We start from the raw sequence: 26,183 nt of genomic DNA on the forward strand, positions 1-26,183 counted from the left end.
ATGGCCAGCACACTGGACGTGACCAGGGATGGGGAGGGGGGAGAGAACAGTGGAGATACCAGGTGGCAGGATGAGAACATAGAACACAGCGAGAGAGGGTAAGAGGATAAGAGAGAGGGTGGGTGAGAGAGAACAATGTGTGTGTGAGGAGGGAAGCCTAGGGAGACAAGAAGGGCTAGGAGGCCAGCACGGACTTGAAATGTACTTGACATGTACTTGTGCTATGGAGGGAGGCTGGAGGCCAGCATGGGCACTGATGTGCTGGGAGGTGCCTCAGGTCCCTTTTGCGGGAGGGAAGGGAAAAAACTCCTTTTGGAAGATAAGAAATGGGTTCCCAAGTTCCCAAGGAATTCTGCCTTGAATCTCATCACCAGAAGTCCTTCTATAAAAAGTCCAGATTGATCAAATTTCTTGATGTTTGGACAGCCTGAGGCAGAACGTACGTGTTAGGGCTCTAGGAAAAGTTAATGAATACAGCATACAGCAGTGTCACTTGAGCCCCCTTCCTTTGACCTGTGCAGAAAGGTGAGGGTGCCAGGGAGAGAGCACAGCTGGTAGAAGAGTTTGATCCCCAGGGTCCATATGAAAAGCTGAGGGTCGGGGCATAGGCCTCTAATCCCAGTGTTGGGGAGGTGGAGACAGCCAGATCCCTGAGGTTTGCTGTCCCCCAGACCCGCCTAAATGGTGAGTTCCAGTTCCAGCGAGAGAGCCCTTTGCCCCAGACAAAGTGGACAGTAACGGAAACGCTACACTGAAGGTTGACCTCTGGCTTCCCTTTGTGTGTGTGTGTGCGTGTGTGTGCCCGCGCATGTCTCTTCTGTAAAATCTCTTTGTAAGATGAATCTGGGCACCCACATCATCTGCCTCTTTCAGATATATCGGGTTTGATGGTCTCTAGCTTCTTTCAGTTAGATTGTTACCAGAAACTCTGAAAGCTGGGCGGGGCTTTGACTCTGGGAATTCACCTGGGCTCAAAGGCATGCACTCTAGGAGTCTAAAACTCTGGTTTTCTGTTTGTTTGTTTTTGGTTTTTGAATCTCTGCAGATTAGTGGAATAGTCCACATGAACAAAGTGTACTACATGACCGGGTGGAGTAAGAGAATCACCAATTTCACGTGAGCAGCAAGGGTGGCTCCGGCTGCTGACCATCGCTTCTTACTCTGAGGTTCTGGCTGCCAGGTGTCGCCCTTTACTCTGAGCTTTCCCAGCAGGTGCAGCAGCTGTCAGGGCACCTGCTACCTCGGAGCTGCCAAGCACTGCTCCCCTCCCCCACCCCGGGCTTCCACCCATCTGCTCAGCATGTGGTGAGGTGCTTAGCCTCCACCCACGTGCAGCTTCTCATTCTGAGGAGGAAGTACACCAGTCCCTTATAGCAAGACACCACTGACGGGGAGCTTACAAAGCCCAGGGATCTATTTCCCACTGTCTTGGAGGCTGGGGAGTCTAAGCTCAAGCCTAGAAGCCTGCTTCCTGTTTCCTAGAGCTCTTCCTGTCCTAGAAATTTACCTGACAGAAGGATTGAGGGCTATAATCCCACTGAAGAGGGCTCCACCCATGTGACCTCACCAACTTCCAAAGGCTGGACCTCCCAATACACTCACACGGGGAGTTAGGTTTTTATACATGAATCGAAGAGAATAATAAAAAAACGCAGTCCATAGTGTTGTACATCTGGTTCCCCCAAATTAATGTCCTCATATGTAAGATGCAGTTCTGCAGGCTCTTTTCAACATTGCCCCTCCCCAGCTCCCCCACCCCGATGACTGCGCTACATAATCATCTCTGAGCTGACACTTCCCCCACGAAACAGAAACGGGGTAGGGAGGGATGAGGCCAGCAACTAGTGACGGGGGAGGAGGGTGGTACTGAGGGTAACATTTGGTTAGTATCCACTGAAATATCTAAGTCCAAAGTCTCATCTAAATATCTGTCAGATGTGGACGAGACCCATTGTACCATTTATCCTGAGACAAATTCTCTTTTGGCTATAAACATGAGACATGGACTAGTTATGTAGTTCCAAAGTCCAACAGTGAGCTGGTTACATGGCAGATGAATGGAGATAGGAGGGAAAAAAGGAATGGCAGATCCCAAAAGAGTCTAAAACTCATTGAAACAAAGTTTACATCTATCATCTACCCACCCGCCCACATACCCACCCATGGATCCATGCATCCATCCACACATCATGCATCTACCCATCCATACATCCATGTATGCATCCATGTATCCCATCCATACATCCATGAATCTACCCATCCATGCATCCATGCATGCACCCATGAACTCATCCATTCATTCATGCATCAATCTATACATCCATGTGCCCATGCATGCATGCATTCATCCTTCTATCCACCCTATCTATCTATCTATCTATCTATCTATCTATCATCCATCCATCTATGTCTGTCTGTCTGTCTGTCTAGTATGTGTGTCATGGCATAGATGCAGAGATCAGAGGATAATTATGGAAGTCAGTTTGTTATTTCTACCATTTGAATTCCAGTGATTGAACTCAGGACATCATAATTGGCACCAAGCACTTTTAAGAAGCACCATTGAGTCATCTTAAGACTCCAAAACAATCCTATTTCTTGACGTTCTGCCTACAAGGCTCCTGAGGTAGCAGTTCTGTTTTATAGGGGCTGAACATGTAAGCCTCCAGACAACCTGCTTCCTGGCTTTGGGAAGCTGTGCCCTTACGGTGGTCCTAGGTCCAGGTGACACCCCTATGATAGTTTTATTCCCTGCATGGGTCCTGTGGCTGTCCAGGGCTGTAGTCCTGAACCATTGACTCTGCCCACTGGACTCTAGATGACGGGAGCAGCCAAGCTTTCCTATCTCTGTTGGTACAGCTTGTATCATACGATCGTCCTCAGGAGCTATGCATGACCTGGCCAACATGATACCACAGTGTGGGATGAGAGACTATGAAGTGTGGCATTGAGGGCAAGGGGTGCTGAGGCCTTTTCTCTGAGACCCTTTTGCAGCAGGAAGTTTAGTTCAAATGCCTGCATTGCTCCTAGAGTCATTCTTACATTGTCTTAGGCAGTGGTTCTTAGCCTTCTTAATGCTGTGACCCCCTGATCATAACATTACTTTTGTTGTTTCTTCATAAGTTAATTTTACTACTGTTATGAATCATAGTGTAAATATTTTTGGGAGATAGAAGTTGTGACTCACAGGTTGTGAGAGATAGAGTTTTAAACTAGCTCAAAACTCAGCAACAGTATCTGACTTAGGAAGACAGATGGTTAAAAATGCAGGAGGACTGATGCAGACTCACTGACCCTCCGGATGTCACCGGACGTGGGTAAATGAGTAACGGGTTCTGTTCTGCCCCTGTGATGTTTGTTTAAGCCCCCATTGTGCCCTACAGATAATGTTCCAGCCATTGTGCCCTACAGATAGTATTCCAGGAAACCGGGGCCGAAGCCTAACCAGATGTGTACCAGATGCAGATGCTTCGTCAACTCTGACAAACATTTACCCTAAAGGACAGGAATCAAGATCTGTTCTCAGGAGAATGAGGGCTTGACCTTTCCCCTGATTTAAACTCTAGAGTCTTAAGAACAATCCTGTGATTTTGAGAGTTTCCCCTTGTGACATTTTTGGTATTTCCTTTTAACATTCCCCTCATCTCCTGGGGCTTGTGACTTCTTCCTTTAAATAGCTCTTCTCCCAGCCACTCAGGGTCGACACCTCTGTCTCCTGCGTGGGATACGTGTCGACCCAGAGCTCTCCGTAATAAACCTCACTTCTGCGTATTGCATCAAGATTGGTCTCTCATGTGTCTGGGGTCCGCGACTTCCCGAGACTTGAGTAAGGGTCTCCCTTCGGGGATCTTTCATTTGGGGGCTCGTCTGGGATCTTCGCGACCACCCCAGACCCTGAAGACCCCTTGGAGGTGAGTTGGATGTTTGAGTGTTTCTGAGTGAGCGGCACCGCATCTGTCAGTCTGTCTGTTCCTTACTTTCGTTTTCAGTCGTCTCCAGGTAGGAGCGACATGGATCTGCTTTTCAGGCAGCTGTTGTGGAGGGCTGTGAGGACCCTGTGGCTGCAGGGGACAGACGTGTCCGGCACTGCAGGCTGCAACCCTGGGAGATGTCCCAGGAGGTGAGGAGGGACCCCAGGGACGCCTGGGAGATTCCCATCTGGGTGCCGGTGAGGATTCAGTGATTCTCCTGGATTGGAGAAGAGATCCGCCCTCCCGGCCATCTGTATTTCCAGAGTGGTCTTTGTCTGTGTGTCTTGGGTCTTGTTTTGTGCTACCACTGGACTCTGGTTGGGAAGGAGGAGTGATGTGGAATCCGCTCCCCTTCATCTGTTTTTGGTGAGCTTACAGAAGCTCCCATCTGAATCAGTTCGGTTTTGTGGTGATCTCGTGGCGGCCGCTTGTTTTGATTTTGTGAGTACTTCTGTTTTTTTGTCTGTTAATCTTTTGATTGTCTTTCTGTGTGACTGAATGCTTTTGTCCTTTTTGGCAGACCTCTATTTTCTGGACTCTCTTCTTGTTTTCTCACCATCCCACTTGAGACATTTTTGGTATTTCCTTTTGACATCCCCTCATCTCCTGGGGCTTGTGACTTCTTCCTTTAAATAGCTCTTCTCCCAGCCACTCAGGGTCGACACCTCTGTCTCCTGCGTGGGATATGTGTTGACCTGGAGCTCTCCGTAATAAACCCCGCCTCTGCGTATTGCATCAATATTGGTCTCTCATGTGTCTGGGGTCCGCGACTTAGTGAGACTTGAGTAAGGGTCTTCCTTCGGGGATCTTTCAGTTGAGAACCTATGCCTTAGTGCATAGGACCAGCATCTGTCAAGAGGCTGACCCACAGTATTCTCATCAAACATTCTGGACCATACCCTGACAGGCTCACTTTTTCTTTCAGTACATGAAGGCTGAGAGAAGGCCTCAAAGCATTATGCTCTGTCCCCAATCCCTTTTTGGTGCTACGGGATGACGCACGGGTTCATATGTACTAGGCTAATGCTCTACCATTTCGTAGCAATTCCAGACTGTCTACCCCTTTGCTCAACAATTTTGTTTTAAAGTTATTTTCCTCAGCAAAACAAATACTTGATCTCATGACTTGCAAGCTCTACTTGCCACAAAGTACTAGAATGTAAACACAGTCCAGCCAAGCGCTTTGCCATTTTGTATCGAGATAGCTCTGCCTCTAGTTTCCAGCAGCAGGCTCCTCATTTGTACTTGAGATATCAGAGTGGTCATTGTCATCCATATTGTTACCATAAACTTAGGATCACGTAGGTAATAGTTAGAAAGATGGGGCTGGGAGTATAACTCAGTGGTAGAGTGCATGCTTAGCCTGGGTCCATCTCCAGCATTGGAGGAATACATTCTCTCTCTCTCTCTCTCTCTCTCTCTCTCTCTCTCTCTCTCTCTCTCTCTCTCTCACACACACACACACACACACACACACACACACACACACCCCTCCCAGCTCCCCTTCTCCCTTTCCTTCCTGTAGCCAAGCTAGCCTTAAACTCCCTGTGTAGATGATTTTGAAATTTGGTCTTCTTGCTTTCACCTCTCTGGTGATGGGATTACAGACCTCACCAGTTTATCCAGTGCATGAGATCAAACCCAGGACCAAAGACATGCTAATCAAGTGCTCTATCAACTAAGCTATGTCCCCAGCATGGCTTTCTCCATAGGGCTCCTCTTGCCTATGCCCTCATCTGAACCACCTGTGCTCTCACTGGAACCACCTGATGACCCAGATGTGGTGATACAGGCTTTTCCTGGCACGTGCTTTAGAACTCTTCCAGCTTCTGTCTTCCTGATCTCTCCAAAGTCCCCTGCACAGTTTTAGATATCTGTGACAGCAGCAGCTCATCCCTCTCTGTAGTTTCTATCTTCCTCACTTAGTCTATGAAATATAGAGGCTGGACAATCCTAGGCCAAAGCATCGTAGAGTCTTGAGAGGGCCCTTCCCTCATTTATAAAGATTTATCATCTTGCTGCAGTCTCTGTGTCAGAGAAGGGGCGAAGGATGTCTTTTAGTCTCTTTATCATACTGTTCATGAGGCTTCTGTCTTCATGACCAGATGTTCCCCCTGCCCCCAAGGCTCCATTCCCCACCTGAGGATCAGATTCTATTAAATACTAGGATAATTCTATTTGTAGAGTATATTGACAGCTGTGGGGAAAGAGCAGGGGTTCCTGTGTAGGAGCAGAAACCTTAGTTAGTATTGGGGTATAGTCAGCTTAGTCAGGGAGGCCCAGGTGAGACGTGAGCTGAGGGTGAGCAGGAGAGGTGTCAGGGAAGCATTTGGAATGGGACCCACATTCCAGGAAGAGGGACCAACATGTACAAGTTACAGGAGGCCTGGTCACAGCTATCCCCTTCCCCTTGTTTGAAACTGAACCTTTAGTCAGGGGATGAATTAAGACTCATTATTTGTAAGCCCGAAGAGCAGACCTTTGGGTTTGGTTCATAGCGGATGCTTAGGATGTCAGTGGTGGTGAGTGGGGCTTTAAATAAGCTCTTCTCCCCTAACCCCTGAGATAGTGCTGCTTTGAATCCTAAAGGCAGTGGTTTCCTTCAAAGAGCATTGCAGCCTGTGAGCTGTTGGCCCTTCTACCTCTGGCCATGTACACAGGTTCCAAAAGGCCACACAGACATTCTCCTGCTACCACTGGCAAAGCTTCCACACAGAGGACATCCTGAGCATGGACAAGTATCAGAACCAGTTCCTTGGGACCTCTTCCTACAATGGGGACATTGTTTTCTGGAATGTCAGCACGATGAAGCCTATCTTGAGTTTCAATGCCTCCAAGAGTCCCTTGCCTTTACAGCCAAAGAAGGTACAGTCACAGTGCCATGGATTTTCCTAGTGTCCTACGTGCCTTTCACTCCAGAGAGTGCCCTTTTATGTTTTGGTCTGGGCTGCAGGTCAGAATCAAGGAGGGCAGAGAGAACAAACACCCTGGGAGCAGAGGGAGAGATGCTGAGTTGTAGTGTGGTGGGGTGGGGGTTGGTAGCAAGGAGAGTGGATGGCAGAGCCAGGATTACATGCCACAGGTTGGGGGCCAAATGTCAAAGTAAAGAGTTTTCCTATACCTGCTCTTGCTCTGAAGTGATGGTAGGTATAAGCTGTAGGTCCTACCCACAGCTTCCTCACTTGAGCATTAATATCACACAAGGTTTCCCAGGCTCATGATAGGAATGTGGGACCCTTGCACAGTCTCTAAATAGCTACACTGTAGCATAGTCCTTTTAAATTGTTACATTGTAGCAGTCTATAGTTGGAATGGCACTAGAGGTCACCTACTCCAGTGAGTAGAGGTCACCTCTTTGCAGGTACATTAATGGGTAGGAACTTCTGGAGATCTGGTATATTTATTAATGAGCTTCTTTCACTATAGCTGGACAGATACTGAGCTATTCTAACCCAATTAGGTTGGCTTGGTCTACTTCCCAGCCACATCGATGTTATCTGACATTTGAGTCTTGCTCTGGCTGTTCCTCTCATGGTGACTCTCTCATTGCAACCGCATGGCAAATCCTCATGGTGAATTGCTTTTTCTCTGGTCTCCATTAGAGACCCTCTCCCTGGGATCAGAAGTCCCACCTTATTCTCTCCTGCTCAGCTGTTGGCTGATCAGATCTTTATTAAACCATAGAGGTGACAGAGAACAATTTATACACAACATTGCGCCAGGAGATGCTTGACAATGCCAACATCCAGACTGCAACCAGGTCTCTGGACATAGTAATCAGCATCTGAATACACAGTGCACAAAACCGTCCCCCAACAATGAGCATCGTTATGTGTCAGAGGAGAAACAGAGGCATGAATAGGTTAAACACCTTTCTCAGGGCATACAGCCAAGAATGGGTAGATCTAGACCATGGCAGTCCTACTCCAGGGACTGGTAGTGGTAATGTTCTTTTCAACAGATTACTTCCTCCTGGAAGGTGGCCCACTGTTAGCTTTTCATTGTTGTAACAAAATATTTGACAAAAGCAACTCCAAAGGAGGAAAGATTTAACTTGGCTCACAGTTTTGGAGATTCCAGTCTGCCATGGCAGGAGAGCCAGGTCAGCCAGAGTAGCTCACATCAGGGCGAGCCAGAAGCAGAGAGAGGGGTGCCAGAGAAATGGGCTTCCTCTTTTGTTTTAGCTGGGCCCACATTCAGGGTTGGTCTTTCCTCCTTGAGAACCTTCACACACACACTCTCCTAAGCACTTACCAATCTCATCCCACCCACAGCTTCCGGACTTGAGCACTGACTTCACACAAGTCTCCTAGGCTCTTCAAAGGGATATAGAAAACTTGCAGTCTTTATTGCCGTCTCTAAATGGCTACATTGTATCACAGTCTTTAAATTGATACATTATAGCAGCCTAGAGCTGGAATGGCACTAGAGCTCCCATAATCCAGTGGGTAGAGGTCACCCTTTTTGCAGGTACGCTAATTGAGTGGAAGCTCCTACAGGACTCACTTCTACACTCCAACCCCTAGCCACCTCCAAAACAGCACTGTGTTTTATTTACTTTATATTGTGGGCTTGCCCAAGACTAAAGTGACAAAGTAAATATTTGAAAACCACTCTTCATGTTTCAGATGGAAAGACCCAGTTTCTCTCAGGAGTTTTGTCTGGCTGAGGGCAGTAGTGATTGGTCCAGGGCTATGCTTATAAGCTTTGATCTGAGGCCTTTCAAAGTATCAAGTTTCTGGACAAGTAATGCTGAGTTCCCTGGAAGCCTTGTGACATCAACACTGGGCTGAGGAGGTGCTGAGTGTCCCATGGTGGGGTCTCTGGAATTGCCCCCTCTCTCTGCACAGGTGAGAGAAACGGAGACATGTGCACCCAAATCTCCAGCCCATCTAGACTTTGAAGTTCAAAAGTGGGCACACAAGCCCTGGAAGTCAACTGCCTCCACTGTGAAGCGAAGACTGATGTCAGCTCCCCCAGTGATGAAACACTGGAAGGATACAGAGCAAGAGAGGAATGTGGCGCAGGAGGTAGGGAGTGAGCCCAGCCCACCTGTGCCTATTGTTCAGCTCACTTGTTCTGAGCATGTTTCATGAGGGGTCAGGGGTCAGGGGGCCAGGGGTCAGGGGCCAGGGTGGCTCTCTGTTTTGATCCCACTATGCCTTATCCCACTCTGCTCATTCAAGCTTAGGGATGGTCCCTTCCTAGGCCATCTCCTGACTAGGTCTGAGACTTAAAAGCTTATGAATGGAATCTACAGGGAGCAGAATTCTGGATGCCTAACTCCGATGTTAGGTCATGGACTATGGTTTCAGTTCTTAAGCCTCCTGGCTCTGGCCTTGGCCCCGGAGTGAGCTGTAGGAGTACCAACTGGCACCTTGGCAGAGGCTAAGCTGTAGTGCAGAAGAGCAAGGTGCAGGAAGATAGTCTTCACCCCCGAGCCCTGAGGGCCCACGATTGATTTATCAGCTTCATTATTTTATAGGACATGGGAAGGGAGCAAGGGCTGAAGGAGAGCGACTGACCTTGGCTTGTAGGAGTGAGGACATTATCCCACCCTGAGTACAGGAGACACTCAGAGGGCAGGGGTAGAGGGATGGAGGAAGCGGTCCGTTGCTTCTGTAGCTGAGGTCCAATTTCCATTCCTGAGGCCCGAGACCTGAATGAAAGATGCCAGCTTCCCCAGTCCCAGGTGTGGGGCCGTGGAGGCCAGCACCAGCAGGCTCTGCTTGTGAGGACGGAACTGCTGAGACGAAGTTCTGCTGTGAGATGCATACGGCTTACAGCCCTCTGAGATGCGCCGTCCTGTGAGGGGCTTACGAGTCGTGGCGCTGTGAGATTCAGGCACTTCAGGGTGCTGTGGGTGGAATACATTTTATTGTTAGACCCTGTACCATCTCTGACTGATCAGTTTAGTCCTCATGTCTTGAGAGGAACAGGTGTTAGCCTCTAGCCTCATTTCCAGAACAAAGGAAGGGTCTGCTGTAAAGGCAGCTCAAGTCTGCCCTATCACTCCAAATTGCTGGTCACTTGAAATGGCAATCTCCTAGTCTCAGAGTGTGCTAAGGCCAAAGCAGATACCTCACAGGGTGGGATCTCTTTGACTGCTCTTCATCTCCTACCTCTGATCTCTGTAGTCTGTAGGAGGGAGGGCCGTGTGGTTACTGGGAGGCTATTTTTTATTTTTAGAAACATTTCAGGAGTAACAAACCTGGATTGTCTAAAATGCTCTTTGATAAGTCGACCCATAAACCACCGTTTTACAAAGACGCTCAAATGAGAAAGGGGGAGTTCTGGCAGAAGATGCTGCTGCAGTCCAGCGTGTCAGTGGAGAAGGTGAGCTGTGCTCAGCTGGGGGATGGGCAGGGCGGGGTGCACCACGGGCCTGACAAAGATCTGGAATTCTGGAGATGTTTGCTAGGGCCAGGGTAGGGGTGGGGCTGGGAGAGAAGTGTCTCTTTTAGAACCCACTGTCGGAAGGCCCTCCTTGTATGGGATGGTGTTTTATAGTGGTGTGCAAGCTGGGTTGGGTCATCTCCTCCTGTACCTGTCCCCTCTCTGGCCTGGGTCCCTCACTAAGGCTTCTGAAGACCCACATCCTAGCTATGCTGTAAGTTGAAGTAAACCCCTTGGTCACGGAGTTTTATCGCAGCAACAGGAACCGTAACTAAGATACCCATAGACCAGGCCGGCATTGAACTCTCTGTAGCTGAGATGATCCTGACTTCAGCTCCCGCAGCCCCACCTCTTGAAGCTGGGATTAAAGGTGTTCGCCACCACACTTGCTCTATGCACGGCGCTGAGGATCGAATCAGTGTTTTGTGCTTTTAAGAGAGAATGAGTTAGCCTCTCCATGTAAGGGGACTTGGGAAACTTGAGATGAATGAGACAAACTTATGTGTGTCTCCTTCCAACAAATGCCTGCTGGTCCTAAGCTGTGGTATCAGGAGCCGTTGTAGTTCCTGAGGGAACAAGAAGACACGTCCCCCACCTTCAAATAGCTCCCAGGCCAGAATGTCGACCTTCAATTCCTGCCAGGAATTGCTAGGATTCCTTCCTAGGCATCCGTTGGGTGTGATGGTGTCTGGGTCCATTAGTAACATTAGTGGAACAGTGGCCAGAGGAAACCCTGCTGAGTTGGGCCAACCTCTCCCCTGCAGATCATTTTTCTGCAGACCAGGCCCCGCCTGCCGCACACGGCTGCCCTGCTGAGCAGCTGCATCGATGGCTTCATCTACGCCTGGTCCATCCATGGGAACGGGGGTCTGCTGGGAAAGTTCTCTGTGGACCCCAAAGACACTGGGTGTGTCGTGGGTGCCATGGCCACTGATGAAAACAACTGGATCCTCCTCACCGGGGACAGTAAAGGAAATATCAAGGTAAAGAAGGACTGGCGCCAGCCCAGCTTCAGGCCATCTCTCTGGGCCATGCGGTCCTCATCTGCCTCCTACTCCCCCTGGGTACCGGTTTTACTAGAGAAGGTGGTGGGGACAAGGCGAGCCATTGCCCTACCATGGCCAATGAAATGAACGGGGCTTGTTGAAATGGTCCCTCTAAGACCCCCTCCCCGCAGTGGACCCTGTTATTTATCACTGTTACCTTGAGACCCCCACACTGGCCAGGCATTTGTCTCCTCATCTCTGAATAGCTGTCTCACAGACAATTGTGCGTTCTGTGAAGAGAGCCTTATCCATCTAAGTCATTCAAGCCCCTCTCCCTGCTAACCAAGGCTTCTGGCTTAGGAGACCCTATGACCCTGTGAAGTGAGTAGTTACTTGCCTTCGAGGCGTAAGAATGAACCATCCCCGAAGCTCAGGGGAACAATGTGGGAGGAACTCACAGCTTGCTCCAGGGTTGGGGCTGCTAACTCAGACTTTGTACCTAGATCTGGGACATCAAGGATTACTGCTGCTTTATTGGCCAGCAACCATTCCACTCCAGTGGGAGCTCGATCTCTGGTGACACGGAGAATAAGTTCCGGCTCTTGATTCCTAAAGAACTCCAGATCTACTCTCAGCACCACTTGCTACAGAAGGAGAAGGAGGTGGGAAGACGGCAGGAGGGGTGCTCGGGAAAGTACTTTTGGGGCACACAAAAGAACCAGAACTGTGGTTTCCCGTGGGCAGTTTTAATCTTCGTGATATCTGGCTTATGTGGAGAAACCTGTTAGTCAGATGTCATCATTACCACAGGAAACAAGGGCCAAGTATGCCCACAGGTGTGCATTGCACACACACACACACACACACACACACACACACACACACACACACAAGTGCTCACCAATCCCCTTTTCATGCGTGTTGATCTTCACATGTAGGAGCCCAGAGTCATGGATTTCATATACGTTCTTTTGAGTAGTCAGTGCTTTTACACAGGTCAGTACTTAGTGTTTGCTTGGGGCCTCATGAAGTCAAGCCTCTTCTCTTTAGTTACCAAGAACTAACAAGAGCTTCTGTGGAAGCGACAGAGTTGTGGGAACAGGAATGATGACAGGGAACCATGAGAGGCAACAGAGTCACACCATGAATCCCAGGAACCCCAGCTCTGGAGGCCTGCACCAGGGTACAGATCCGAGTTTATGGCCCAGGGCATAAGTTTATATACAGTGTTTGAGCCAACCCCAAGCCCCTAAATCCTCAGCCAATCATATCTCGCCACATCATCACTATGGCCCAATGAAAGCCCGGCTCGATGAGGTAACTCAGAAGGCTCTGGGGGGGGGGAGGAGCATCAGCACCTATTAGGACCTCTGTGAAGATGGGGTTGGGGGTGGGGAATCTGCTGCTACCTTGCCTCCATTCCTTTTTGCTGTCTCACTGGTGTTTCAGGAGCCATCTTAGATCTAATGCCCTTTGCGGCAGATCAGGACTCTTTGAGGAGTCGCAGGAGGCTGTGGCGCCCACTCTACATCCCAGTTTTTCCTTTACAAGGTTGACCTCCACATCCCCCACACAGACTGATGTCCCTACATCCTCACTAGGATGACCAAGACCAAAACGACACAAGCCAGAGTCTGCAGAGATACAGGCCAAGTGTGACAGCTCTTTCAGGCAGGCCTTATGATTAGTATGGTCACTCTGGGGGCATTATTTGAAAATAGCTACCCAACCTGAGCATGCATGCCCTTCCTCCCGGTAGTTCCACTCTAGGCTCACATCTAGAGGCTCATGTGAAACAGGAGGAGCTCTGAGAGAATTACCACTTATAACGGCTGCACGCTGGAAACAACTCACATACACTAGCCCAGGGTGGAATCGTCTGTGGGTTTTATACACAGAGTGAGCGGTAGGCACCCGGTCACATCTACTCACTACAGAATCATTGACTCTTCAGACGATTAAGTCAAGTCAGACCCCAAAGCGTGTACATTGTATGTGTTAAACAATTCAAAGCAAAAAAGTAGAAGGAACGAGCTTGCTCTGCTAGAAGTGACCTCTTTTGTTGGGGTGTGCAGTGGCCGGGAGGAATGTTCGTGTGTCTTTAGGGCTGATGCTATTGTACCTCATTTTCTGAGTCTGATTATACAGTCATGTTTACTTTGTGTATTAATGTTTAGATACACTTATTAGACACGTGACTTTTTATGTGTGCATCATACGTAAAGGCGCCCAGACAGTGTAGAGAGGTGTGGTCGGTCGCTGGAGAAATAATTTGTCCCTGAAGCGGTCACTGTTACTGCTTTCTGGCTATTCTGATGTTGAGTTACATGAATGTGTGTGTGCACAGTTACCTCTGTTAGTTTTACCCAAAAGTGCAGCAGCACATGCTGCTTTTCCACTGTGCCTTTAAGAAATCTTCCTAGATCTGTATAGTAAGCCTAGGCCGTTAACAAGATCCCTTTCAAAGGGAAAATCGTTGTGTTTTAATTTTAAAAGTGAATCTTAGTACTGAGTACTATTTCACACGTGTGTTAGCATGTCTGAAGGATATGTTGCTGCAAGTTGGGTACCAGGTCAAAGGGCTCCATATATTTGCAATTTTGTTAATCATCTGGCAACCATACATTTTTTTTAGACTTATTAATTTATATGAGTACACTGTAGCTGTCTTCAGACACACCAGAAGAGGGTATTGGATCTCATTACCAATGGTTGTGAGCCACTATGTGGTTGCTGGGAATTGAACTCAGGACCTCTGGAAGAGCAGTCAGTGCTCTTAACTGCTGAGCCGTCTCTCCAGCCTAACCATACAAATGTTAAGACAAAGTTTCGCTATGCAGCCCAGGCTGGCCTCAAAGTCACTATCTTCTTGCCCAGTTCTGGGATTACAGGTTTGCACGGCACGCTACCTAACTACGTGCCTTTTGACTCTCTTGTGTTACACTCAGACTAGTTTTACCATGCAGAAATTGCAGTGTACCTGTGTATGCTGGGAATTGACCATGCACAGACTCAGTACATGAGGAATATTTGATGCTAACATAACCATGACCATAGTGATGCTTACTGACTGTCTGTAGCAAGTGCCAGGAGCCCTTGGTCTCCTTAAGAGGCTCTGGGGAGTGGTGTTACTTTGCGGAGCGCATGGAGTGTAGGTACCAGCGCCTGCATTTAAGCCTGTGGGGCTGCTGGCACTGGGTTTGAGAATAGAACCAAGCCTGTGAATGTCGGCATGCTCACACCCGTGTGACCTTGGTTTTACAGTAAGACATTTACAAGAGATCATGTTCTGCACAACTAAATCATCATCAAATAGTCTTTTCCCTTAAAATTTTATTAATATTATTTTGTCTGAAAAATCAAAATTATACACATTTATACGGCACAGTGTAGTGTGTGTTTACAAAGGAGAATGTCAATCATGTTAACTGACATATTCATCACCTTCTTGCTTGTTTTTGTGATAAGACATTTGGAATTTACTCTTGGTTATTTCGAAGGGTCTATTTTTTGATTATAATCTTGGCTATTTTAAGCATACATTTTATTACTGGCCTTATACAGTAAATCTTAAAACTTATTTCTCTTGTCCAACAGATACTTTGTATCTTCTTTTCCTATTGTCATTTTAAATTAATTTTTAGTTAACATATAAAATAACAGGTTTTATTACATTTCATCTATTGCTATATTGTACTTTGTTCATATCCCCCTTTACTACTCCCCCTTCCCCTCCCCCATCCCAATTGCTGGCCTCCTCCTTTTACCCCAAAGTCCTCCTGTTTTCATGGCATGTATTAATGTATTTATGTGTATACGTGTAAGTATACATATACATGTGTACATATATACATTCTTAAAGATTCCACATACATAGAACCCTTTTGCTAATACCCCGCCAGTCTATAAAAACATGAGGTTATATGGAACTTACCTTTTATGACAAATGACAACTTTTCTTTCTCTTTGGAAGGATGACTAGGAGTCCGTGTGTATACAACACATTCATTCCTTACCCGTCAGTCTGTTAGTGTGCAGTTTGTCTGACTCCATATCTTGGCTATTGTAACACTATGCTCAGGGGGAAGAAGAGACATTCTACATTTTGATCTCAGTTCCATTGGCTGTGTTGTAGGAATGTGGCTGCTGGAAGGCATGGTGGTCCCATTGTAAGCTTTGGAGACATCTTTGTATTGGGCCCATAGCAGTTGTACAGATTTAATGTCTAAGACTGTGAACGTTCACTTTTCTCTGCATTACACCAACACTTGCTCTTCCTGTGTCTGTCTGTCTGTCTGTCTGAATTGAACGCGGGACTTTTTATATGCTAGACAAGTACTGCAGTTCCGAGCTGTACATACTCTTGCATTACTGACTTCTTTTTTTTTTTTAAAGATTTATTTATTTATTATATGTAAGTACACTGTAGCTGTCTTCAGACACACCAGAAGAGGGCATCAGATCTCTTTACAGATGGTTGTGAGCCACCATGTGGTTGCTGGGAATTGAACTCGTGACCTCTGGAAGAGCAGTCGGGGGCTCTTAACCACTGAGCCATCTCTCCAGCCCCGCATTACTGACTTCTGTGTGTTGATTTTCTTCTTTCCCCTCCTCCCCTTTCTTCCTCCTTTTCTTCTTTACTGTTTTGGGGACAGAGTCTCACATAACCCAGGGTGTTCCTGACCTCGCAGTGTAGTCAAGGCTGGCCTTTGAACTCCTGATCCTCCTGCTTCCATCCCTAGGGCTGGGATAGCAGGCTTACACCACCACGTCCGGCTCTGCTGTTTGCTGAGGCAATGCTTAGACTGGCCCTGGCTTGTGTGTTCTGTAACTTTACTGAATTTCTTTACCATCTCTTATTTTTGAGTGGAGACTTTAGGGCCTTTGTATATCAGGCCATCAAATCAGCTGAAGGTGAGTTTATCCATTCTTTTCATTACTGTGCCTTGTTCTCTCTTCAGCCTGCTTGCTCCGGTTAGGACTGTTGATTACTGTGTGGAGTAGGAATGGGAGCAGCATCCTTATCTGGGAGTAGTCCTGGTCTGAGAGGAAAAGCTTTTATGATGCTGAGTCTCATAATAGCTAAGGGTTTGCTGGCCCTGGTGCTGCCCTGCTGAGTTACCTTCCCCACACCTGCTGAGTTACCTTCCCCACACCTGCTGAGTGACCCTTCCCCACACCTGCTGAGTGACCCTTCCTCACACCTGCTGAGTTACCTTCCCCACACCTGCTGAGTTACCTTTCCCCACACCTGCTGAGTGACCCTTCCCCACACCTGCTGAGTGACCCTTCCCCACACCTGCTGAGTGACCCTTCCCCACACCTGCTGAGTGACCCTTCCCCACACCTGCTGAGTGACCCTTCCCCACACCTGCTGAGTGACCCTTCCCCACACCTGCTGAGTGACCCTTCCCCACACCTGCTGAGTGACCCTTCCCCACACCTGCTGAGTGACCCTTCCCCACACCTGCTGAGTGACCCTTCCTCACACCTGCTGAGTGACCCTTCCTCACACCTGCTGAGTGACCCTTCCCCAAACCTGCTGAGTGACCCTTCCCCACACCTGCTGAGTGACCCTTTCCCACACCTAAGCACATCTAAGCTGGTGAGAGTTCTTCATTGGAAGGGCACTGGGCTTTCCCAAGAGACTTTCCTAGACATGCTAGAGTCCCATATGGCTTAGCCTTTATTTTGTTAGTGGGCTATAGACTATGTACAACATGCCATGCTCGCATCTCAGGGACAGCAAACCACAGTCAGACTTTCTAGTAAAGACAAAAGTTCACTTTCTAGAGCCATGGTCACCACCCGGAATCCTATATGTTTATTTGAGTTGTTGCTTATTATTGGCATTAAAACAGTTTCTTTTGTTTGTTTTTGTTTTTGTCTTTTTTGAGACAGGGTTTCTCTGTGTAGCCCTGGCTGCCCTGGAACTCTCTCTGTAGACCAGGCTGGCCTGGAACTCAGAGATCTGCCTGCCTCTGCCTCCTGAGTGCTGGGATTAAAGTTGTGTGCCAACACTAACTGGGTCTAATTTTTTACTATAAAAAAAGAAAATGGATAAAATCTAAGGAAGACAGGAAACCAACCCAATAAGAGATAGAAAATCTGGAGACCTGGGCTATGTGAATAGAGCAGGTAAAGGGTTGGAATCAGGGATGGAATGCCTCACGGAGGGAATGCTAGGCACAATTCCACTGGGTAGTGAAAATATAAACCGTTCTGTAAGCTCTTCCGAGAGTCTCCTGTGAGACAGTTTTGATGCCAGCAGAGGCTTCATGAGACCTAAAAACCTAAAACCTAAAAGCCCGAGCTAAAAGTTCTGATTTTAGTTTCAGAAGGGGCCATGGGCGGTTTTCTTTCCACAGCCCTTCGCTGTCCCAGCCCTGCTTTTGCACCACACTGTTCTTATACACCAGGGTTCTGCATCTGCTTAGGGTGGTGTCTGAGCTCTCTGTGTCCTTCCGTTGTTGGGTTATCGTTTGTATTAGTCTGGCTCACTATTCCTGTTTATAGCAGAGGAAATGTCCCTTCCTTGGTCTTGTTTTATCTCAAAATGGTTGGGGTTGTGGAGATGGCTCAATGGATATGATACCTGCTGCTCATATTTAAGGACTGGATTTTGAATCCCTAGAACCCATCGGACAGCTGGGCAGACACTGCATGGGCCAGAGACTGGGGCTTCCTAGGGTGAGCTTGTTAGCGAGACCAGCTGGGATTGGCAACCCCCCCCCAACCCCCGCCGCCACGGTTCCGGTCACTTCTCAGTTACACAGAGTCCTTTTCTCTTGCAGTGTAACATCTTTCCTAGTGTGATGTCAGCTGTGGTGTCCCCAGCCACCCCATGCAGTCTGTTCTTTCAGTGCTTGGCTGAAGAGAATTAAAAGACGTGTGGGCTTACATCCCAGTCCATCACTTTTTAGCTCTGTGGCTTCAGGCCAGTTTCTGAATATCTCTGATTCTTCCTTCTCAGTAAAGTTTGGGGGACATGCTCTACGGCCTATAGGGTTGTGAGGTTCCAATGAGATGGCCAGTGTATAGTACAGGCTCTCAGCAAGCAAATGGAAAATGATTCTGACAGCTTTAACAAAGGGCCCAGGAGGCCAGAGAAGTGCTTAGACCTCTCACATGCCAGCGGTGGCAGGCTAATGTGAAGTGCCCAGAGCTGGCTCACCGGTTGGTGTCTAGGTACCCTTCCTTGGATTCTGCTGCTCTGGATCCTAGCTACCTGCTAAGGCACAGGTTCTCAAACTTCCTAATGCTGCAACCCTTTAATAGAGTTCTTCATGTTGTGGTGATCCCCAACCACAAAATTACTCCATTACTACTTCATAAATGTAATTTTGCTACGGTTATGAATCACAGTATAAGTATCTGCTATACAGGATATCTGATATGTGACTCCCAAAGGCATCAAAACCCACAGGTTGAGAACCCCCATGCTAAGAAGTTTGCGGGGATAGCATGGTGTCAGTCATTCTCTACTGCCCCCTACAGGTTGTGGAAGGACAGACCATTTCTCTGGTTCCCCCACCACTTCTGATTACCTGGAATAGCCACATGGACAGCGTGACAGACATCCTGTATGTGGACTCCTTCCGGCTAGTTGTCAGTGCGAGCGAGGATCGGGACGTCAAGGCTTGGAAATTCTTTGGTGAAATGATAGGTAGGGGTGCTTCTGAAGCGTGGCCTTTTTTGTCTCTGCCCCTGACAGAACATACCTGGCTGGCATTACCCTGGTGCCCTATGGGGAGAAGGGTCTCACAGCTGCTTAGAGACGACATCTTGCGAGATGCCAATCTGTCCCATTGTATCCACTTAGCCACTAACCATCCTCCTGTGCGGTCACTCATCCACCGTGTATCTGGTCAGGCCTGTTCTTTTCTCTTAAGAAGTAAGCATAAGCCAGGTGGTGGTGGAGCACACCTTTAATCCCAGCACTCTGGAGGCAGACCAGGCAGGTCCCTGACTCGGAGGCCAGCCTCAACTATAGAGTGAGTTCTAGGACAGCCAGGGCTACACAGAGAGACCCTGTCTCAAACAAACCTCCCAAACCAACCCAATAAAAACAAAGAAAATAAACACAGTTCTTATATTATATATAAAGAAAAGCTTTCAAGCTGAAGGGGTCCCGGTTTTAATTTCCAGAGAGTATACATGTATCTGTCTGTACAGCCACCACTATCTTGCCTGTTGCCACTTTTCTGTAGGAAACACTACCGACCCAATTAAAATGTGGGCTTTTTTTTTTATTTTACAATTATTTATTAGGGGAGGCACATGTCATAGAATGCATGCAGAGGTCAGAGGTCAACTGCGTGTGTCCCTGGGGTGGAACTCAGATTGGCAGGCTTGGTGGCAAGCACCTTCACCCCTTGGGTCAGCTTGCCAGCCCCTGACAGTTCTTCTGTCTCTGTGTATGTGTGGTGGCGTATGTACAGGTTTGTACAGGTGTGTGCTCATGTTTGTGGGTGCATGCACATGGGTGCACTCACTTGTATCGGCCAGAGATCAACGATGGGTTCTTCACTTGCTCTCCACCTCATTTTTAAGACAGGGCCTCTCACTGAACCCGGAGCTCACTGATTTGCCTAGGAGGGGCGGGACAATGAGCTTCAGGAATTTGCCTGTTTCCTCGCCCCAGCACGGGGCACAGGTGTGCACTGCTGTATTAGTTTTTCTTGTGGGTGGTCTGACCCAGTCTTTAGGTTTCTGTCCAAGTACTTTACCAGTGGAGACATCTTTCTGGACCCTGAATTTTTTGCTGCTGTTGTTTTGTTTTTAATGATAGCATTTTGCTGATAGCCCAGGCTGGCCTTGGACTATCTCAATCCTTTTGTCTTGTCTTTTCCATACTGAGTCCCAGGTGGGCACCACTATTCCTGGCCTGGCTTCTAAATTCACAGATTGTTTCCGGACTTCTTACTTTCAAGATCATGTGATGCACTTTCCCCCATTTTCTTTCTCTAAACATTCAAGCTGTGAAATTCATTCCAACAACCTACTGTGTTAGCTACACTTACTCAGTCCTGAACTCCGCCATCTTGCAGCCTTTCTTCTCAGTGCCTGGTCGGTTTCTGTGACTTTATTTTAGGCACAAGAGTCTGCAGTATGCCCTATGTCTGGCTCATTTCCTTGAGCCTTGTATTTTCAGGGTTCATCCCCATTGTCAGAGTCACAGAATTCTCTTCCCTTCTAGGGCTGAAGAATATTCCATTAGAGGCGTATTGCCTAAATTCATCTATTGGTTGTTTACATGTTTTGACCATCAGCAATAATAGGCCAGATTGGCCCCAAATTTGCAATTCTCCTGCCTCTGCCTTCCAAATGGGCTAACCATATACTTTCAGGTGTTTTTTTTTTTTTTTGTTTTGTTTTTTTTGAAAATAATCAATTTTGAGCAGTGTCACAGTGTTTTCAGAGTTATTACCCAGGTTTACATTCTTATAAGGGCTCTGATCTCTGTGCATGCTCTCCGATACCTGTTTCCTGTCTTTCTGATAAGGGTGAGGTGTGAGGTGTATCCCAGCTCCCTATGTAGGGTGCTGAGTATCTGTTTGGATCCTGCTGGTCATTTGCACATCTCATTTGGACAAATGTCCATTCAAGTCCTTTGTCTACTTAAAAATCAGCTTTTTCTGCTATTAGGCTGCAGGAAATTATTTTAGTGGGTAGCCCGTGTTAGATGTATGGTGTCTTTTCCCATTTCATAGGTAACCTTTAACCTGCCAAGAAGTTTTTAGTTCCACATAATTCTGCCTTTATAGAGCTCTGGTAATCTGGCTTTTGCCTTTGTTGTTGGGGCTTTTGGTGTTTCAGCAAGGAGTCATTACAGAGACCAGTATTTGAAGACTTTCATTCCTTGTTGTTTTGGCTTGGTAAGATATGTTCTGGTGTGTTGTGTGTGTTTGTGAGTGTGCACATGTGAGCATGTGTGTGTGGAGGACAGATGCCTTTTGAATCAGACCCTCTCACTAGGAGGATTTAGTAACACACCTTTCTGCATTGGTTCTGGGAATTGAACTCGGGTCCTCATGGTTATACAGTGAGCACTGACTTCATTGGTGAAGCCATCTCTGTGAGCAGGTGGAGAGATTTCGCATTTCTGTTCACCAGGAATATCGGCCAGTTGTTTTCTTTTTTGTGGTATCATCATCTGGCTCTGGTGCCAGCACACCGCCAGCTGCATGCGTTTCTTGGACTGTTTTGCTGGTTTCCTGTTCTCCCTGCAGAGTTAGGTGACCCGTGTGACTCAGGATGGGAGTCTTGGGGGATCTTTTGAGATAAATACACCTGAGTTACAACCGGGAGCAGTGTTACACAACTGGGAGTGGGTCACCCTGCTTCCAGAGCCAGCTTTGCTCAAAACGGCAGTTTGCCAATAAACATTTAAAAACAACACGAGGTTCTTCTGGATGTTGTGTAATTGGTCCATGAAGACTGAAGGTCATCGTCCCCCCCCCCCCCCCCCTTACAACATGCGTTTTCTCACCTCACTCAGCTGGACCCGAGCAGGAGGGGCTGGGGAGCAGACTTAGGTAGACCTGGCTTACCTTATCTTTGGGTGTGTCAAAGCGGACTTGGCTGGGTGTCTTGGGAGACTCTCTTGATCTCAGTCTAGCCCAACCCTGCGACCCTGAGTGCTCACTGCACTCCTCACAGGGCTTTGTACGTTCAGGATGGAGATCAGTCCTGCCAGCTCTGGGGCTGGTATGAGCTCAGCTGGTCCACAGCTGTATCCTTTGGGCTAGGCCAAGCTTGGCCTTCTTGAAGCGGAGACACAACCAGGATTGAGGGCCGCTGGGCCCTCTCACAGTGTTCTTCCCATATCAACCTACACACAGCTCAGAGCGCTTTAGGCCTGAGCTCCAGGTATTTCCTAGAACTGGAGTCTGGCAAGTCTGGAGATTTGGTGTGTCATTGCCAGCGCGATACCTGGCATGAAGCAGGCACTCAGTGTTCGGCCGAGTGGGTGGGGTGGAGGGGAAGGGCAGTGGGGTTCAGAGCCCTGGTTCTGAGCAGGGTCTGTCCCATGACAGGAACATTTGGCCTGGGTCTTTGGAACAGACTACAGGAGGCTGCGGTGACCGACAAGCTGGAGCAGGCCGAAAGTTTGGAGAAGAAACCCGACTTCACTGGTGCTGCCCTCAAGCACTCCTTCCTAGAGCTGGAGTGAGTCCCTGCAGCCAACCTGGGGCTCCCCGGCCCCGCAAGGGGTGAGAAGCTTAGGGTCTGAAGGCAACCTGTGGCCCCATTCAGCCATCTCAGTGCCAAAATCAAGCAGTCAGGCATGTTGTGTTTTGTAAAAAGAAAGAAAAGGCCAGGGATATGGTGGTGGTGTGGTATGGTGTGGGGGAAGTGGGTGCCTCTGCAGGTCCATGCTGAGGCATCCCTTACCCCTGAGGTACAAGTCACACGGTATAGTATAGAATAGTTTACTCAGGGCATGGGGAGGGGAGACAGAGAAAGGCAGACAGAGAGAGAGAGAGAGAGAGAGAGAGAGAGAGAGAGAGAGAGAAAGAGAGAGGAAGAAGAAGAAGAGGAGGAGGAAGAGGAGGAGGAGAGAGGGAGGAGTAGAGGCCAGCCATGAAAGAGAAGAGGGAGGGGAATGGGGAGAGAGAGGGGGAATAGGGTAAGGGAGCAAGGGAAGAGAAGAGAGCCAGAGGGTGAGGAGGGGGCAAGCAGCCCCTTTATAGTGAGTCAGGCACACCTGGCTGTTGCCACCTGGCTGTTGCCAGGTAACTGTAGGGCGGAGCCTAGATGAAATGCCAACAAGGAAAAGCAGCCCAGATGGAGCCCTGCAGAGTGGCACCTGTGTGGGTGGGGGTGGAGGTGGGGGGTGGGGGGAAGGGGAGCAGACGACTGTGTGATGCACAGGGGAGAGAGGTCTCTTCCTCCAGATTCTGTTTCTCCTCTGGGTTCCTTCCCACCACCCACTGTGACTTTCTTATTCTTACTTCAAATGATTTCAGTGCCTTCACTTCTTTTTTTTTTTTTACATTGCTGGGCATGGTTTTGCATGCCTTTAATTCTAGCAGTAAGGAGGCAGATGCAGGCTGAGTTCAAGGCCAGTCTGGTCAGCAGAGTTCCAGGACAGCCAGGGCTACAACAGAGGGACCCAGCCTCGATTTTTTCCCCCTCTCTTTCATTTATTGTTGACTGGAGTTATGGCTCAGTGCCTCTCATTACAAAGCCTTCCGTTATACCTGGTACCATCACACAATGGTCGAACCTTAGAGAAGCCACAAGGGGAGATGGATGTGCAAATTCATGACTGAGATTCATCTGATAGATGTTGGGAATAGTAAGAACAGTGGTTGGTTAGAGGTTGGCCATTGACTGGATTAAATGAGGAAGCCTTCCTAGGAGAGATTGCAGAGTTGATTTTGATGTGTGTAGGAGTTTCCCAGGCTCGTTATGGTTCCTGTGGTTTCATCAAGGTGCACTTCTCTTTGGAGGGCCAGGCTTGTTGTGGGAGATTAGAGAACAAGGTGAGACAGAGCTTCCCTGGGTTGGGGATGTTTAGATATCCCGCCAGGGAGGTCTAGTTGAGCCTGAATGATAGAAAACAGAAAATCTTGGGCCCGTCCATCTGGGCCTTGCTCACGTTATACAGTGCTGGCTCAGTGCTGGGACTTGGCGGGGAGGGCAGGACAGGTTTTCGAAGGGCAGACCCAGAAAGGGGGAGGCAGATGACAGGGAAACGGGGAGGCACATGTTGTGAAGGAAGCTTTTCACAGCAAGGAACTGGCTGAAGCTCTGGTGTACCAGCGGCGTGAGCAAGCAGCACTCATGGCCCTCCTGCACGGGAAAGCTGAGAAAGAAACTGAGGCATGGTACAGGCTGCAGCAGATGTCCCTGTTATCCCCGTGGTCCAAAGATTCTTCTATGGAAGACATTGAGGAGAGCTGGAATCGATGGGCCAAGGACAAGCAGGTGGGGACAGTCTCGGGAGGGACGAGGACCTGGGTTTACGGCTACTGTTCTTACCTTGTGACTCCTGCAGGCAAGCAAAATTGTGGGAGCAGCATATAAGCCCAAGTTGCGTGTTCGGAACCCCAAACTCCTGACCTCCAGAGCGCAGTTTAACTGGATGAGGCAGCAGGTGAGGGAGTGAGGTTGCTTCTGAGATGACAGGGCCACTGGAGGCCAGCAGACCCCCATTAGGTCTAGTGTTTCTGGCCTAAACGGGTCAGGCTGGGATGTTTTCTGTCTGCAGAGATCTTGTCTTTGAGGACACAGGCCACTGGACTTAGGGAGGGGTGGTCCTCCACTGGCTTTTTCTGTCAGTAACCCCTAGGCACCATTATAGTTTTTGGCTACTCATTAACAGATTAATTGCCCCTGTACCCATGAGTGTAGAGGATGGAGTAGATGTGAGGTATATGGGTACACCAGGTGCACAAGTGGGGTTACACAGAAGGAGTGGGTCTCTTAGGTGGATAAGGGGAAATCAGAGACCTTAAAAAACCAGTCAGATTCCACCTGTTGCCTGCACAGACCCTGCCTAGCCTCTGCCACCCATGTAACTTAGGGCATTATGCGAGCCCTTATGATGCAAAAGACTGCATCCCTATTGTGTAGCTTTGTATGGGAGGGTTCCGGAGGCTCCTCAAAGCCCATCGTGGGGAGTGCTAATGAGAGACCTGGGGCAGGTCCAGGGAGCTCTGTGTCAGGCCTTGCTTGAAAGTTCAGAAAAGTCCAGTTGCCAGAACCACCTCACAGAAAAGTATAGAAGAGAGAACGGGGAGGTTGGCCTGCTGAGGGCTATGTGGGGCCCACAGCTGTGGTCTTTAGTGCAGCCACAGCACTAGACCTGCATGGGAAGACCTGAAGGCACTCCCTTGCTGCAAGGCCATTCTCACTCACTTCCTGTTCTGCTCCCAGATCTCTCCTCAGATCTACCAATGCCTATCCTTTACTGACCTTAAGCCAGTCCAACAGCCTGACTTCCTGATGCATAAGATCCTGGACCAAGAAGGACGGCACATTCGCTGGGTGGCCAGTGATAACCGGAGTGAGCTGGAGTTTTTCCGGGGTCAGATCTTCACAGACATCACCTCACCTGCCACCCACTCTTCCCTCTCCACTCTTTCTGTGGGGCCATCGGCCTCCAACTGGTCTACCTCCCTGAAGCCCCATTCATCTGGTTCCTTCGTGAGGCCTTCATCAGCCTCTCCAGTCCATTCTAGCTCTTCTACATCACCACAGCAGACCTCGGGTCTGCTCCGCAGAGGTCAGAGACCCCAAGGCCAATTGTTATCTCCTTCTTGCAGTATCCGAATCCCAGGGGAGCCACCCTCATGTCCTCTGTGAAGTGGGGCTTCCACCTCATGTATTGAGGTGTTCGTTTTTCTCTCTGTTCTGAAGCAGGGGACCTATAGGGTCTTGCACGTCCCTGGCTCACTCCCTGCCAGGCCTGGAGGATGCAGCCCTTTCCTCCCATACTGCTTCTGTCTGGATAATTCCAGCTGTCTTGTGGCTCTGCACAATTCTGGAGAAGAAAAGAAAATAAATATTCTCCTGCATTAGAGTTCTACAGGTGACATGGCCGTGCTATGTCTTTCACACTCTTAGGTCCCTGCTATGCTATGGGACAGGTCACAATGCCTGGAAAGGCCTTAAGCAGACAGTGAGAGTCCTATGCCTCAGGATTCCTGGGTGCTTTGCCTACCGTGCAGCAGGCCCACCCCACTAGGGCTCTGGGTGGCATTGCAGATCACATGGTTGGGATGCCCGATAGTTCAGCAGCCTGATTCAGCCTCACAGAAGTCATTCTGTGCTGAGTGTCTGCTTGTCCTTTGTCCCTGATGTCTGTCTTCCTTGGCCA

At 48.6% G+C, this 26,183-nt stretch overlaps 1 protein-coding gene across 8 annotated transcripts in view; it reads left to right on the plus strand.

Annotated features, from left to right (window-relative positions):
• The window catches only part of Efcab8 (EF-hand calcium binding domain 8), a 66,520-nt gene extending 40,634 nt beyond the window's left edge, over nt 1-25,886 (plus strand). For 5 of the 8 annotated variants that reach the window (XM_008762400.4, XM_063285087.1, XM_063285089.1 and 2 more), the window contains 11 exons: nt 1,046-1,116; nt 6,632-6,836; nt 8,822-9,001; nt 10,161-10,307; nt 11,132-11,350; nt 11,857-12,015; nt 18,851-19,019; nt 22,393-22,525; nt 24,094-24,289; nt 24,360-24,458; nt 25,241-25,886. In XM_008762400.4, coding sequence (XP_008760622.1) covers nt 1,046-1,116; nt 6,632-6,836; nt 8,822-9,001; nt 10,161-10,307; nt 11,132-11,350; nt 11,857-12,015; nt 18,851-19,019; nt 22,393-22,525; nt 24,094-24,289; nt 24,360-24,458; nt 25,241-25,669 — 2,007 coding nt within the window. In that variant the 3' untranslated portion in view covers nt 25,670-25,886. Of the gene's footprint in view, nt 1-1,045; nt 1,117-6,631; nt 6,837-8,821; nt 9,002-10,160; nt 10,308-11,131; nt 11,351-11,856; nt 12,016-18,850; nt 19,020-22,392; nt 22,570-24,093; nt 24,290-24,359; nt 24,459-25,240 lie in introns of those variants that run through there. The other 3 variants (XM_063285091.1, XM_063285093.1, XM_063285092.1) reach the window with 3 other exon arrangements.
• The last annotated feature ends 297 nt before the right edge of the window (nt 25,887-26,183 follow it).

The sequence above is a fragment of the Rattus norvegicus genome, chromosome 3 (genome assembly GCF_036323735.1).
Source record: "Rattus norvegicus strain BN/NHsdMcwi chromosome 3, GRCr8, whole genome shotgun sequence".
Lineage (NCBI taxonomy): Eukaryota > Metazoa > Chordata > Mammalia > Rodentia > Muridae > Rattus > Rattus norvegicus.